The sequence below is a fragment of the Carcharodon carcharias genome, chromosome 1, assembly GCF_017639515.1.
Source record: "Carcharodon carcharias isolate sCarCar2 chromosome 1, sCarCar2.pri, whole genome shotgun sequence".
Taxonomy (NCBI): Eukaryota; Metazoa; Chordata; class Chondrichthyes; order Lamniformes; family Lamnidae; genus Carcharodon; species Carcharodon carcharias.
The window spans coordinates 49,775,439-49,791,800 of NC_054467.1; the positions used below are offsets into that span (position 1 = coordinate 49,775,439).

Genomic DNA, 16,362 nt, shown 5'->3' on the forward strand with positions numbered 1-16,362 from the left:
GAGTTGACAGTGATGAGAAGAGTGACTTACCCTGCAGAACGGAGATCATTCATCCTGTGGCGGCACTGAGTGGCTGTCCCCTTTTGCAGGGCATTGCCGCTAACCTCCGCCCAAGCCGGATTAGTGAGGTTGCTGCCCATCCTGTGGCCAGAGCCGGGGTAGAGGACATCATGGCGAGCCTTCACTGCATCCAAAAGGCACTTGACGGACGCATCATTGAACCTGGGGGCTGCAGTGCTTTTGCCTTTCAGGGCCATGTCTTCCTTGAAGTAGTCATGGACTGGAAGCACAGAGTGTGTGTTGGTGGGTAAACAAGTACAAATCTGGGACGATTGCGCCCACTGTTCCATAATGTAGAAGCATTGCACAAGCAATTTTGTATTTAATCTACTTGCTGATTGATTTATTCATGGAACTGCATGGAAAGTACCCTTTGTCTAAGCTTCCCCTCTGCATATGAAATGCATATTGTTCTTTGGCTCTATGATGCCAGTACATGATTTACCATTTCTACTGCACATATACAGCAAAGCAACTAACCAAATGTTGGGTCATACTTTGCCATGACAGAGCATCCAATGGTATATGCTATTAGTTACGCTTGCATTTGCATGTTTATGTGACAACTTACTGAAGGTGCAAGCTGATAACATTGTAGTAAGGGAAACCTATAGATCTGTAAGCTGAGTGAATACAATGATGAACCTCCAAGCAATCAAATAGAAAGACTGTGAAATTATTAGCACTAGCGCTAAGAAGGAAGTGTAAGTTAGATGCTTGACAGAAAGAGAATTAAAATGAGGAAAGGATGATTGGATTAAGAGAGATATATAAAAGAGACAAGGAGGGAAAGTAAAAAAGTTAAATTTTAGACCGTACTTTTTAAAAACTGCTACATTTAAGTTGACTGAAAGTAACATCCCAGGAAGATTGTGAGTTGATTGGCTGGTGAGTACTGTAGCTTTGTTTCCCTTACTTCAAAGTTAGGCATTTAGATAAGGAGCTGGGAAATTTTAAAAAATCTTTTTTTTATAATCATAGTTAAGTAAGGCATTCCAATGAACCTTCCCATATTTAAGTGACAACATAAGTAGAGAAGTGAATAACTGGTGAGTCATCATTTTTTGAGCATTAATTTTTATTATCTTATAGACAGAGGAATGGCAGTACAGCCTTGAGCCCTTGAGTGCATATCCTGTTCCATGTGGGAACTCTAGGACCTTTCCTGTGTCCTGGAGAAATACATATGCAGAAATGCCATCAGCTGCAGCAGCTCAAGCTCCAGGATTGCAGTGCATCCACGAGGTTGAGAACTTCATAGGTAGCATGCTTAAAGATGTGGTCACCTCACAGGTCAAGAGTATGCAGGGGGAGAAGGAATGGGTGATCACCAGGCAGTCAAGAGGAAAAGACAGGTAGTGGAGGAGACCCCTCACATGCCAACAGTTATTCTATCCTGAATATTGATGAAGATCATGGTTCATCTGGGGAGTGTAGCCAGAGCCAAATGTACGACATTATTGGCTCAGGGAAGTCTGGAAGAGCAATTGTGATAGAAGTGCTAGTTAGGGGAACAGACAGCGTTTCTGTGGCCACAGACATGAATGCAGGATGAATGCCTTCCTGGTGCTAGGGTCAAGGACATCACTGAACGGCTGCAGTGCACCCTGAATGGAAAGGATTGAAAAGTCAGCAGCCATGGTCCACATTGGTACCAATAACAAAGGTAGAATGAGAGATGTGGTCTTGCAGTCAGAATTTAAGAGCCAGGCAGGAAATTAGCAAGCAGGAATCTCTGGATTACTCTGGTACCACGCACAAGTGAGTACAGAAATAGGAGGAAAGGGCAGATGAATGAGTGGCTGAAGAGATGGTGCTGAAAGGAGGGCTTTAGATCAATGAGACATTGGGATCAGTTCTGGGGGAGATGGGACCTCTACAGGTCAGACACTAACTAGAGCCAGGACCAATTTCCTTGGTGGTGCTATTGGGAAGGGTTTAGATTAACTCGGGAGGGGTGTGGCAACCAGGAGGTAATGCTTGAAAGGGATACCAAGGTGCAAAAATATTGGGGTACAGATGGTAGGAAATATTAAGGTATTAGGTAGGTTCAGAGTAAGAGGGAAAGTAATAAAGCCTAAGTTCATCAATGAACAGTGCATCAATGTGAATGCATGGAGTGTGGAAAGATAGGTGAGGTGCAGATGCAGTTTGCCATGTGGAAATATGACACTGTGGCAAAAACAGAGACCTAACTCAAAGAAGGGCGGGACTGGGTATTCGCCGCTAATCCTGCCCGCAGCTGCACTTACTCTCGGAATGGAAAATTCCACCCAATGTTTCTGTACTCATTTGGAGAAAAGGCAATCAGGTGAAAAGTAGCTTTTTGTAAAATGAATAACAGCTCAGTGTGAATTTATGGAGCATATAATAGATTGCAGTAAACAGTCCCTCTGAACTGTCAATCATCTACACGTTGATGGTTTCTGTCGATTCAAAGTGTAAGTGGCCAGAGATACGTGTAGAACATTGATGCTTGAAGAGGATGCTTCTGAAATCCCTGTCTGTTTGGACAGTAGGACTGGGCAGGGCACAGTGACAAAGTGTAAGAATGCATTTGAAAAATCATTGTACTTCATGCTGAGGATAAAATGGGCATTCATTTCAGCCCATGAGACGACAGTTTATTTGGAAAAAGAATCTTTCTTCTTCAAACTACTGCAGCTTTGAAATTATGATGTGCAAATATTATCATAGAAATGCTTAACACATTTTTATACAATTCCTTTGCTCACTATTTTAATGGAGCCATTAATCCGTTTACTTTAACGTCTCAACTGAAATAGTGACCAAAGGAACTGGATGCAACAATTTTCCATGCTTGTCTTTGCACAAGACGATTTCAGGGCCTTTGACAAGGTCCATTCTGTATATATTTGGAATGTCTGAGCAGGACTGAACATCAAAACAAGCTGAAATTTGATCATAAAACAAACTTTTTCCAGCTCAGTCTGGATTTGTCTTTGGAATTTTTTTTTTAGTCTTGAAGTGTTTAAACTGACAACATATTTTTCTTCAGTTACAAATGGATATTAATTTCAGTTGCCCTGATTTGAGAATAATCCATATGTTACATGCTGAAATCAAGTTGAGCTGAGAGTCTTGCAATGTAGTCTCTGTCTAAAGCTTTGATTTTCAAAAGATTATACATCATGAACAATTCTCACCAGTGCCTTTATAATACTTTGTGCAGTTTCCATACTCAATATCTTCCTGCTTAACATCAAATTGTGGCAATGCAATTTCTTCCATCTGAACAGGGTCTTTAGATTGCCAGATGAATTGAAGGTCTTCTGTGGTATAGCCAACTGAAAAAGAAATAAAATACTATTACACACAATTAAAGAAATAGGTGCACATGCTGGAAATCTGACACAGAACAGTAACCCGGATTTTCTTTACATAAAATAAAAACAGAAAGTGTTGGAAATACTCAGCAGGTCCAGCAGCATCTTCACATGAGTCATATTCGAATTGAAACATTGGGCAGGATTTTACATCCTGCAGGCGGGCACGAGCCCAACCCAATCGGGCATAAAATAGTGCGAGATATTTCAGTCAGGGTGCATGGGCGAAGAGTCGGCAATGCACCCACTAACAACTAAGAGGCCTATTAAGGCTCTTAAATCAATTAATTAAAAACTATTTTTCGCTGCCCATCCAACCTTATGGTTGGCGGGTGGGCTAATCGGCCAGGCGGCTTTTTAATTTTTTAGCAAACTTCATCCATGGGCGGGATGAGGTTGCCACAATTAAATAAAAAATAATACATTTTTGGGCAGAATTTTTATCCTGTTAATGTTATTGTGAGTTAGCCCAATGTGAGGACATTTCTTTCATATTTTAAAAATCTTTATTTTTGATTGCAAAATTTTTCAGCTCTGTGCCTTCAGGGAGTGTACTCCCCTGCTCATGCGCAGACTTCAGCGCTCGCACTCCTCCTGCCCTCACCTCGGTAGTGATGTGCTTCTCATCGTATCTTTCACACTGACTGAGTTAATCGGCCAGCCAGCATGAAATTGCGGCTGGGGGCCGATCGTGGGCGGTGGACTGTTTCCCAGTCACTCCCGGGACCACCAACCGCACCCGCCCAACGACGCAAAAATCCTGCCCATTAATTCAGTTTCCCTCTCCGCAGATGCTGCCAGATCTGCTGAGCGTTTCCAGCACCTTCCTGTTTCTTTCTCAGATTTCCAGCATCACAGTATTTTAACTTTATATTAGTGCCCTGTGTTTCTTGTTGGGCACAATGATAGAGTGGGGCTTCTGTTCGTTCCTTGGCTGTGTCTATTTCCTGAGCCTAAGCAAATTTACATAATTAGGGCAGGCATCAGGATCTCTTATAGCACCTCTAGGGCCCTGAATCAGGTGGGGAAGGGAAATTAATTAAATACTTGCTTCAAAAGTTTTAACAAAACTTTCTTTTTTCCAAATCTGCACTTTGTCAAATGCTAATTGATTGCTTGGCAATCAACTGCATTAGACAAACCAACAACTTACATTCTAATCCTCACCCCATCTGTCCCTTCACATGGCCAGAGAAACACTGAACGCCTGGAAAACATTGATGTTGTTGGTACCCTGTTTTGTCAACAGTGCAAATGATGAGAAATGCATTGTAAGGTATTTGCTCACACTTGGTCAGATGTATTATAAATCTAACATCACTCCTAGTGGCATCCACTGATTGGGAGCCAACAGAAAAGCTCCTCATTATATCTCCCTTATCTGCCCACCAAGGTAATACTTGTTTATTAAAGTCAGTTAATATTGCAAGTATATAAAAGGTTGGTAAACTGAGCTCTGACAAAGGGTCTTTACCCACACACAAATCTATTTTTTCTCTTTTCCAATTTTGGCAGATCTGATTTATTTTTTCTGCAATTCCTTATTTTATTTCAAAGTGTCAAATAGTCTGCTAACTTACCGAACAAACCCAGCACATTTCAGCAACAAGGGCATTTTACTAGTCAACCACGATGTTGTGCAAATACTCAAACCCCATGTGATTTCAAAGTCTATCTTTTGCCTATATACAAAACATTTTTGGGGAGATTTTCCTGGATCTGTGATATCAGAAAACTGAGCAAGTAAAAACACACACCGTAAAGGATCCTGACAATTGTCCTTCATAAATAGGGCAGGGTCTTTCACATGCATGCATTACCATCCATTTGATTTTCTGATTTTTGGTGCCTGCAGGCCAAAAAATTATCTTATTATCCTGAGTTAATATTAAATCTGGTCAAATATCTTCTCATACCCAGTAACATGCAATCAAATATGTGTTAACAGCAAATCTTTTTCTTCCATGTTGTAGGTAATAACATAGACTGAATTTTCCTCATCCTGTAGTGGTGGGAGTGGAAAGTGCCAGGAAAATAGTGGGAACGGTGTCAGGAGGGCTTCCCGACACTTTCCTACTGCAAAAGAAGTTTCCCAGGAGCTGCCTGGCAAGCGGATTATTGCCCATTGCATGACAGCAGACAAGTCACTTAAGCAGTTAATGTCCCAATTAGAGGTGATTTTGCAGCCCTCTGGCAATTTGCCAGTGGCGCAATGCCCCCTCCACTGTGTGGAGTGGCTCCCAGCTCCACACAGGTGACTTCAAACTGCAGCAGTCCGGGAGGCTATTGGACAGAAGACTCCATCCCTCAAAGAGGCTGTGGGCAGAAATGGTATCCCTTGTGGCCCCAGCATTCCAACTGGAGGGCCTTTCCCTCTGATCTGAGGGTCCTGCCACCTTCAGCCCCCTGAAATACTTAATTATTTTTATGTCTCCAAGATGTCTCAATTTTCAGGTGCACTTGCAGTATCCTACCTACCAGCACCTCTGCAAATGCCTACCTCTCCCTGTGGTGCTGCAGAGGTTCTTGCCAGCCCTGTGATTAAGCCGGCAACATGTGGAGCCCTCCCACCATCTTTAATATGATGACGAGCGTGAAGACAGCCAATTAGGGATCCACCTCTGGGAAACTGGTTCCACTGGTCTGGCTCCAGCCAAATGTGGGCTTGCGGCCACCAGTTCGTCCCAAAGCTGCTGGAAAATCCTGCCCCATAAGTTACTTTGTATACAAATAATCAGAATTAAAATACATTGCTAACCAAGTAAATTCTATTACTAACTTAGAAACTATGAACTAGAAATTACTGTCACTGATATTAATGGAAAAATGTTTAACGCATACTTATGAGCTTCCTTCCCTTACTATTTTTACAATTAATTTACTTAAAATGGGTTAATACTTCCTTAAAAATAACATAAAATGCTATAAGAACCCAGTGCGCTCTGTTAAAATCCATCATCAGTAATTCCTAATTTAATTAATAGTAGTCCATCAAAAAGTATTTTTTAAATTTAAATTTTCAACAGAAACAAACTCTCCCAAATTACAAAACAAAAACAAAAACAGAATTACCTGGAAAAACTCAGCAGGTCTGGCAGCATCGGCGGAGAAGAAAAGAGTTGACGTTTCGAGTCCTCATGACCGTTCGACAGAACTTGAGTTCGAGTCCAAGAAAGAGTCGAAATATAAGCTGGTTTAAGGTGTGTGGGTGGGGGGCAGACAGAGAGAGAGAGAGGTGGAGTGGGGGTGTGGTTGTAGGGACAAACAAGCAGTGATAGAAGCAGATCATCTGCTTCTATCACTGCTTGTTTGTCCCTACAACCACACCCCCACTCCAACTCTCTCTCTCTCGCTCTCTCTCCGCCCCCCACACACACACCTTAAACCAGCTTATATTTCGACTCTTTCTTGGACTCGAACTCGAGTTCTGTCGAAGGGTCATGAGGACTCGAAACGTCAACTCTTTTCTTCTCCGCCGATGCTGCCAGACCTGCTGAGTTTTTCCAGGTAATTCTGTTTTTGTTTTGGATTTCCAGCATCCGCAGTTTTTTTGTTTTTATCTCCCAAATTACTTTTGGTTATCTCCACCTATCACTGGCCCTCTATCCAGCTCTTCCTGTTCCCCCCCCAAGCCAGCTTATATTTCACCTCTCTTCTATTTTTACTTAGTTCTGTTGAAGGGTCATTTGGACTTGAAACGTTAACTGCGCTCCTATCCGCAGATGCTGTCAGACCTGCTGAGTTTTTCCAGGTATTTTTGTTTTTGTTTTGGATTTCTAGCATCCGCAGTTCTTTGCTTTTATCTCCCAAATTACCCCCTTTTTTCAAAGAAAGTAAAGTTTGCTGGGTATCTTGCCCACATTGTCATTGCTCACATGTCGGTCTAGATGGTGACTTCTGGCTTTACCAGAATTTGGTCCTCACCTGACATTCATCTTCTCTAATAGAGTCGCTAAACTGTGATCAGCATCAGGAACTCAGTGGGAGTAAATTTAGCTTTCAGCACGCTGTTGCAGATCAACCACTGATCAATTCTCAGTTCCAGTGAAGGTAACCAATCCAAGGTTGTCTGTTTTAAGTGCAAAGCAAGACTGAAAATTATCCTTCTTAGTTGAATTAATTTTTCCCTTCCCAGGACCACAAGAAGTTTTCTTTGAATCATGGCATCTAACAAAAGTTCAGCCAACTTTGTACAATCAGCAACTGTCTGTAAGTCAACTATCTTAACAATACTTATCTATCAATGCATCTATCTTACTGCAAATGTTCAAGAGACATACAGCTCTCCAGCTGAATCTTGCAGTGTTGTGTATCCATGGGAAACAGAGTCAAATCAAGTGGGCACGAAAGAGTTATTGACAACCTGAAATATGAAAAAGGGAAAATATTATCCACTTTTAAAGGTTATAAAAACTGAAAGCTTTCAGCAAATGTATTCAGTGCTTTCTATAGTAGTTATAAATTTTTATCGCACCTCATGCTCAGCAGTACATCACCATTGCGGAATATAAAGAGCAGGATGTTATCTTGCGTTACATCATGAAAATTTGCGTTCTTTTCATTTGCGAAAAATAAATCTGGTTTCCATAAGCACTTGAACATTTTGGGATCCACAGTCAGTGTATCTGAACCTTTAAAATCAGTTGGCAATTTAAGTCGAGGATCATTCCATTTTTGCCTCAGGAAGATATTGACCCGATAGTCCTATCAAAACAGAAGCTGATAGTCAGGCTAGTTGTATGTAGAAAGGACAATAATGGAGAATTTATAAAGAAAAGCTGTGAAGCTCAAAATCTGAAATAGAAACAAAATGCTGGAAATATACAGCAGATTGATCAGCATCTGGAAGATAAGGATAGGTTAACGTAGGATTTCTCATTGGAATTAATCAGAAATGTTAACTAGTCTTATTTATTGTCATGAATGCAGAACTTTACAAACTCAAAGTAAAATAGAGAATGTCAGATAGCCACCTTGGCTCGGAGAAATGCCCATGTGATCCAGTTGCCATGGGGAGAGAAACTCAAACAATACCCATTGAAATATGAGGACCTTTAACCCAGAACAATAGCAGGAAGGAAAATGTATAATTATTTTAAAATAGTTGAAGGATTGAAGAATAGTTGTTTTTAGAAAATGCTCGTAAAGGACTTCTAGGAATTTAAATCTCCTGTAAAGGGACCAATTATAATTTTTGAATAAGAAGAAATGCTGGTCTATTAGTCCTGGCGACCATTGACCTGGAAGCACCACCAACAGGAAGTTAAAACATGGACACCATGTGGCAAGCAGGTGAAAAGAAGAAACAGAAGAACTGGAGAGGAGTCAGAGAGCTAAACCTCTGAGTGGCCGTAAAGCATGCTTAGGACTGCTGCTGCTATTTATTTTACTTATGTTTTATTTACGTTGATTCTGACTCGCACTGAAGTAAAAATTACAAAAAGTGAAATCTTGCCTGGTAATTTCTTCATTTCAGTGGGTTTGGTTATTTTAGTTCACAGATCACCATGAGGATCATAATATTATAGAGAATAATACTGGTGTCAATTTCTATGATAATCTTACAGATGAATGGCATCTACTGGCTGCACCAGAATAGAAAATTCCTTAGCATTGGATTATGTTGACATTCACTCTAAATTTGTATTAACTGATTACTCCTATATTAAAAGCCTTATTAGATTATTTTATGAAGTGAGTTTTAGTGTTAGTATTCCTGCTTCTGAGTGAGAAGAGTTTGAGCCCTACTCCATACAGCTCTGGTAAATGCAGACTATCAGGGAGGAAGGAGCGTAGCAGTCTTGTCACTGGACTAGTAATCTAGAGACCCAAGGTAATGCTCTGGAGACCCGGATTCGAATCCCACCACGGCAAATGTTGGAATTAAATTTGAATTCAATAAAAATCTGGAATTAAAAGTTGATGGTCATAAAATCCCATAAAATCGATGTCACCCCTTGTCATCTTATGCCTCGGCGAGCGGGCCCTGACCCTGCTTGCTGAACCCAAGATTCAGCCCCGAGTGTTCTTGAGACATAACCAATGGACCTTTCGGAGCCACCCACCGTCCGGTGGGAGAGTACTGCTCTGTAAAGGGATGCATCGCATGTTAAAATCAACTCTTTCTTTGGGTCAAAATGTACCAACAGGGCCATTGAATGTAGCAACTGCTTTACTGTCATAAAAGCCTATGGTTGCGGAGCTTGCCAAATCCACCTAAGACCATAAGACGTGGGAGCAGAAGTAGGCATTTCAGCCCATCAAGTCTGCTCCACCATTCAATCAGATCATGTCTGATCTGATAATCCTCAACTCCACTTTCCTGTCTTTTCCCCATAACCTTTGAGTCCCTTACTGATTAAAAAATCTGTCCATCTCAGCCTTGAATATACTTAACGATCCAGCATCGACAGCCCTCTGTCATAAAGAATTCCACAGATTAACTACCTTCTGAGAGAAGAAATTCCTCCTCATCTCTGTCTTAAATGGGTGACCCCTTGCTCTGAGATTATGCCCTCTGAACAAAGAAAACAATCAAAGAAAAGTACAGCACAGGAACAGGCCCTTCGGCCCTCCAAGCCTGTGCCAATCATATTGCCTGTCAACTAAAACATTTTGCACTTCCGGGATCCGTATCCCTCTATTCCCATACTATTCATGTATTTGTCAAGCTGCCTCTTAAACACCATTATCGTACCTGCTTCCACCACCTCCTCTGGCAGTGAATTCCGGACACTCACCACCCTCTGTGTAAAAAACTTGCCCCGCACATCACCTTTACAGTTTTCTCCTCTCACCTTAAATCTATGTCCCCTAGTAATTGACTCTTCCACCCTGGGAAAAAGCTTCTGACTATCTCCTCTCTCCATGCCACTCATAATTTTGTAAACTTCTATCATGTCGCCCCTTAATCTCCGTCGATCTAGTGAGAACAATCCGAGTTTCTCCAACCTCTCCTCATAGTTAATAGCCTAAAGACCAGGCAGCATCCTGGTAAACCTCCCCTGCATCCGCTTCAACGCCTCCATATCCTTCTGGTAATGTGGTGACCAGAATTGCATGCAATATTCCAAGTGTGGCCTAACCAAGGTTCTGTACAGCTGCAGCATGATTTCCCAGCTTTTATACTCAATACCCCTGCCAATGAAGGCGAGCATGCCTTATGCCTTCCTGACTACCTTATCCAACTGCATTGCCACTTTCAGTGACCTGAGGACCTGTACACCCAGATCCCTCTGCCCGTCGATGCACTTAAGGGTTCTGCCATTTACTGTGTAATTCCTGCCTGTATTAGACCTTCCAAAATACATTACCTCGCATTTGTCCGGATTAAACTCCATCTGCCATTTCTCCACCCAAGTCTGCAACCAATCTATATCCCTTTGTATCCTTTGACAATCCTCTTCACTATCTGCAACTCCTCCAACCTTGGTGTCGTCTGCAAACTTACTAATTAACCCAGTTACATTTCCCTCCAAATCATTTATGTATACCACAAACAGCAAAGGTCCCAGCACTGATCCCTGCGGAACTCCACTAGTCACAGCTCTCCATTCAGAAAAGCACCCTTCCACTGCTACCCTCTGTCTTCTGTGACCAAGCCAATTCTGCATCCATCCTGCCAGCTCATCTCTGATCGCGTGTGACTTTACCTTCTGTACCAGTCTGCCATGAGGGACCTTGTCAGAGGCTTTACTGAAATCCATGTATATAACATCCACAGCCCTTCCATCGTCAATCATCTTTCTCACTTCCTTGAAAAACTCGATCAAGTTAGTGAGACACGACCTCCCCTTCACAAAACCATGCTGCCTCTCACTAATACGCCCATTTGCTTCCAAATGGTAGTAAATCCTGTCACGAAGAATCTTCTCCAAAAATTTCCCTACCACTGACATAAGGCCTGTAATTTCCTGGATTATCCCTGCTACCCTTCTTAAACAATGGAACAACACTGGCCATTCTCCAGTCCTCTGGGACCTCACCTGTAGCCAGTGAGGATACAAAGATTTCTGTCAAGGCCCCAGCAATCTCCTCCCTTGTCTCACTCAGTAATCTGGGGTAGATCCCATCTGGCCCTAGGGACTTATCCACCTTAATATTCTTCAAGACACCTAACACATCCTCTTTTTTGATCTCAACATGATCCAGGCTATCTACACACTCTTCCTTAGACAAATTGACCACTAAGTCCTTCTTTTTGGTGAATACTGATGAGAAGTTTTCATTCAATATCTCTCCCATTTCTTCTGGCTCCACACACAGATTCCCACCTCTGCCCCTGAGTGGGCCCACTCTTTCTCTGGCTAACCTCTTGCCCTTTACATATGTATAAAAGGCCTTGGGATTTTCCTTAATCCTGGTTGCCAGTGACTTTTCATGACCCCTTTTAGCCCTCCTGACTCCTTGCTTAAGTTTCTTCCTACTTTCCTTGTATTCTCCATGGGCTTCATCTGTTCCCAGCCTTCCAGCCCTTACGAATGCTTCCCTTTTCTTTTTGACTAATCTCACAATATCCTTCGTTATCCAAGGTTCCTGAAACTTGCCATGCTTATCCTTCATCCTAGCAGGAACATGCCGGTCCTGAATTCTTAAGAACTGAGGTTTGAAAGCCCCCCACATGTCAGTTGTTGATTTGCCCTCAAACATTCGCCTCCAGTCTAGATTCCTCAGTTCCTGCCTAATATTGTTATAATTAGCCTTTCCCCAATTAAGCACCTTAAACCGAGGTCTCCTGTTATCCTTATCCACCAGTACCTTGAAACTTACTGAATTATGGTCACTTTTCCCAAAATGCTCTCCTACTGAAACTTCGACCACCTGGCCGGGTTCATTCCCTAATACCAGGTCCAGTATTGCCCCTTCCCTAGTTGGACTATCTACATATTGTCTCAGGAAGCCCTCCTGGATGCACCTTACAAATTCTGCACCATCCAAACCCCCAGTACTAAGTGATTCCCAGTCAATATAGGGAAAGTTAAAATCACCCACCACAACAACCCTATTGCTCTTAGATCTTTCCAAAATCTGCCTACATAACTGTTCCTCAATCTCCCGCCGGCAATTGGGAGGTCTATAGCAAACCCCCAACATTGTGACTGCACCCTTCCTATTCCAGAGCTCTACCCATTTTGCCTCGCTGCAGGAGCCCAACGAGGTGTCCTCCTGTCATACAGCCGAGATATTCCCCTTAACCAGCAGTGCAACTCCCCCACTTCTTCTATATCCCTCTGTAGCCTGCCTAAAACATCTAAATCCAGGAATGTTTATCTGCCAATCCTATCCATCCTTCAACCAAGTCTCTGTAATAGCAATAACAACTGGTCCTAGACTCACCCACAAGGGAAAACAACCTCTCAGTAAATACCCTGTCAAGCCCCCTAAGAATCTTATATGTTTCAATAAGATTGTCTCACATTCTTCTAAACTCCAACAGGCCCAACCTACTCAACCTCTCAAAGAAAATGCCTGTACCGGGGATCAACCTAGGGAACCTTCTATGGCCTGCCTCCAATGCCAGTATATCTTTCCTTAGATAAGGGGAGCAAAACTGTTCACAGTATTCTAGGTGTGATTAAACTAGTGCCTTGAGGCTTTTCTTGAGTAACCTATATAATGGAGTCTGTATTGTTAACAAATTTGGGAGAAAACGACCATAGTAGTTAATCATTCCCAAAATAGCCTTGAGTTCTGTGGCATTTTTTGGTGCTGGTGCCTCACGAATAGCTATTACCTTATCTTCTACTGCGTGTAGGTCCTGCGAGTCGACCCAATGACCCAGGTAAACTTCTTTTGCTTGGAAGTCTCACTTTTCTCTTTTCAAACATATTCCATTGTGAGAAACACTTCACTGCCTCTTCCATCTTAGCCAGGTGTTCTTCATCAGTTAGTCCTGTTACAAGGACATCATCGAGATAAACCACAACATGGGGCAACCTTTGAAGTAAATTTTCCATGGTCCGTTGGAAAATGGCACAAGCTGATGTGACGCTGAAGGGCCACCTGGTATATTGATATAACCCCCATGTGTCGATAGTCACAAAATCCCAAGAGGCAACTTCTTGCTTGACTTGCTGGTAAGCGCGGCACATGTCGAGTTTCATATATGTAGCTCCCCCTGCCAGCTTGGAATACAATACATCAATTTTTGGTTTAGGATGCCTATCGACATAGAGTGCCCAAGTCTGGCCACTTTGTTAATGGTCAACTTGTAGTCCCCACGTATTCACACACTTTGGTCAGGCTTTAGTACTGGAACTATGGACGCTGCCCATTCGGAAAATTGTACAGGTTGTAAGTCTCCCGACCTTTCCAGCCTGTCCAATTCAATATCCACTTTTTCTCATGATGCAGAGGGGACTGACCTCGCCTTCAAGTATCTGGGGGTGGCTCCTGGATCCACATGGATTTTAGTTTGCAGCCCCTGAATCTTCCCGAGCTCTTCCCCGAATACGGGCATATTTCTGTAATAATTTTTGCAGATCTTTCATTCTGAGTTGAAAAATCTGGGTCCACCCCAACTTTGTTTCCTTAAGCCAATTCTGACCAAGTAGACTTGGGCCCTCCCCTGCTACTACTATCAGGGGTGATTTAACAGACTGGCTTTCATACTGTATGGAACCTTGCATATACCTCTTACTCATATGTGTTTACCAGCATGCGTCTTTAATTTAGCATCTGAATTTTCCAGATTTAGTGAGTGGTCTCCTCCATTCAGTTATTTGAACATATGTTCTCCTATAATTGTCATGGATGCCCCTGTATCTACCTCCATTCCGATGGGTTTCTCATTGATTTCCACTGGCACGTAGGTTGGCTCTGTTTTACCCATTTTAAGTCGTGTAGTGAATAAATATCTGACTGCTTCTCCTGGTTCCTCCATCATGTGGATTTCATAATTTCTACCTGTTTGTTTAAAATTTTGTCTCAGTCTGTCTTTACAATATTGCATAACGTGCCCATTACGATGACAGTAGAAACATTCACTCCTTTTAAATTGTCGTTCGCTTGCAGGCTGCCTGGTTCCATTTCTGCCGCTACTAATTTTGATGCTCTCTATTAAACCGTTGCTTTTTACTGGTCTGTTAAAGGTGGCTGTTTCCCGCCTTTCCACAGAACCCTGCGCTTCTGCACCATTTCTAACTGGTGCCTCCCTCCTGACGCAAAGGACAGCGCCATTTTGTGCTCCCTTGATTGCTTCTGAATCCCTGACTGTGCTCTCCATTGTGAGTGCCAACTCCAGTGCCTTGCTGAAGTCTAAATTTATTTCTGACAACAACCTTTTTTGAATGGCGTCTTCATTAATCTCACATACTTAACTCTTAACATGTCGTTAATCGACGTCCCAAACTCTCAGTGCTCTATCAGTTGTTTTAAGGCTGCGACATAGCAAGCGACTGTGTCTCCAGGAGCGTGACACATCAAACTGAATTTAAAACGTGGCATTGTTACCAAGGGTTTCAGATGAAAGTGGCTTTCCACAAGATACACCAACTCATAAAAGCTCTTGGAATCTGGGGCACTGGGTGCTGTTAGACTACCAATTAGGCCGTATGTTTTACTGCCACATGTCGATAAGGGGATCATCTGCCTCTTCTCCTCCCTCGATATGTCATTGGCCAAAAAAGAAGAATGCGAGGCGCTCAATATAATGTGACTAGTCATCGATGGTCTGATCAAACGGTTTGATACTGCTAAATTGTGGCATACTGGAAGGAGATAACTTGGACTACTATGATGAGAGCTGTACTCACAATTGCCCTGCAAGGTACAGCTGATTCATTTCAGTGGAATTTTTGCAGCTTTTCTTCATGTCGACTGGCCATGTTCTGCCTCGTCGCCAGTTGTTATGTTCCTTCTGTCGGATTGCTTTGCTCGTGAAAACTGTTGCACGTCTTTCTACTGGTGAGTGAGTAAACAATATACTGCAATTGCAGAGATAAGTGTAAGATGAAGCACATGCTGTTTATTTACACAAGTAACAATGCACTAACACATGTGCTTCTCAAACCAGACGCTATCCTAAAACTACTGATTAACATTGTAGCCTGCGCTACACAGCAATTGGGTAATAGAGTCACGTGGTCAATCTGATCACATTCTCTTAAAAGTGTATTGCACCTCAGATCACTCACCAACCTGCTTGCTGAGGATGCATCTATCCATGACAGTACTGGTAGGAATGACAACTGCACAGAACTTGTGGAGGCGAAGTCCCATCTTCACATTGGCGATACTTCCATTGCGTAGTGTGGTACTGCCATTGTGCTTAATGGGATAGGTTTTGAACAGATCTAGCAACTCACGGCTGGACATCCATGAGGCGCTGTGGGCCATCAGCAGTAGCAGAATTGTACTCAACCATAATTTGTAACCACATGGCCCAGCATATCCCCCACTCTACAATTACCACCAGGGGATTAACCCAGGTTCAATGAAGAGTGCAGGAGGGCATGCCAGGAGCAGCACCAGGCATACCTAAAAATGAGGTATCAAACTGGTGAAGCAATAAAACAGGACTAGTTGTGTGCCAAACAGCATAAGCAAGAAGTAACAGACAGAGCTAAGTGATTCCACAACCAACGGATCAGATCTAAGCTCTGCAGTCCTGCCACATCCTGTCATGAATGGTGGTGGACATTTAAACAACTCACTGGAGGAGGAGGCTCCACAAATATCCCCATCCTCAATGTTGAGGGAGCCCTGCCTATTAGTGCAAAAGACAAAGCTGAAGCATTTGCAATAATCTTCAGCCAGAAGTGCCAAGTGCTTCCATCTCAGCCTCCTTCTGAGGTCACCAGCATCACAGGTGCCAGTCTTCAGCCAATTCAATTCACTCCACGTGATATCAAGAAACAGCCGAAGGCACTGGATAATGGAAAGGCAATGTGCCCTGACAATATTCTGACAATAGTACTGAAGACTTGTGCTCCAGAACTTGCTGCACCCCTAGCCA

General features: G+C 42.7%; 1 protein-coding gene across 1 annotated transcript in view; it reads right to left on the reverse strand.

The window, feature by feature from the left end:
* The window catches only part of glrbb (glycine receptor, beta b), a 218,111-nt gene that overhangs the window by 86,772 nt on the left and 114,977 nt on the right, over window positions 1-16,362 (reverse strand). The window contains exons 5-7 of the mRNA XM_041190631.1: window positions 7,882-8,111; window positions 7,688-7,770; window positions 3,228-3,368 (exon numbers count right to left, since the gene is read on the reverse strand). Coding sequence (XP_041046565.1) covers window positions 3,228-3,368; window positions 7,688-7,770; window positions 7,882-8,111 — 454 coding nt within the window. The remainder of the gene's footprint in view (window positions 1-3,227; window positions 3,369-7,687; window positions 7,771-7,881; window positions 8,112-16,362) is intronic.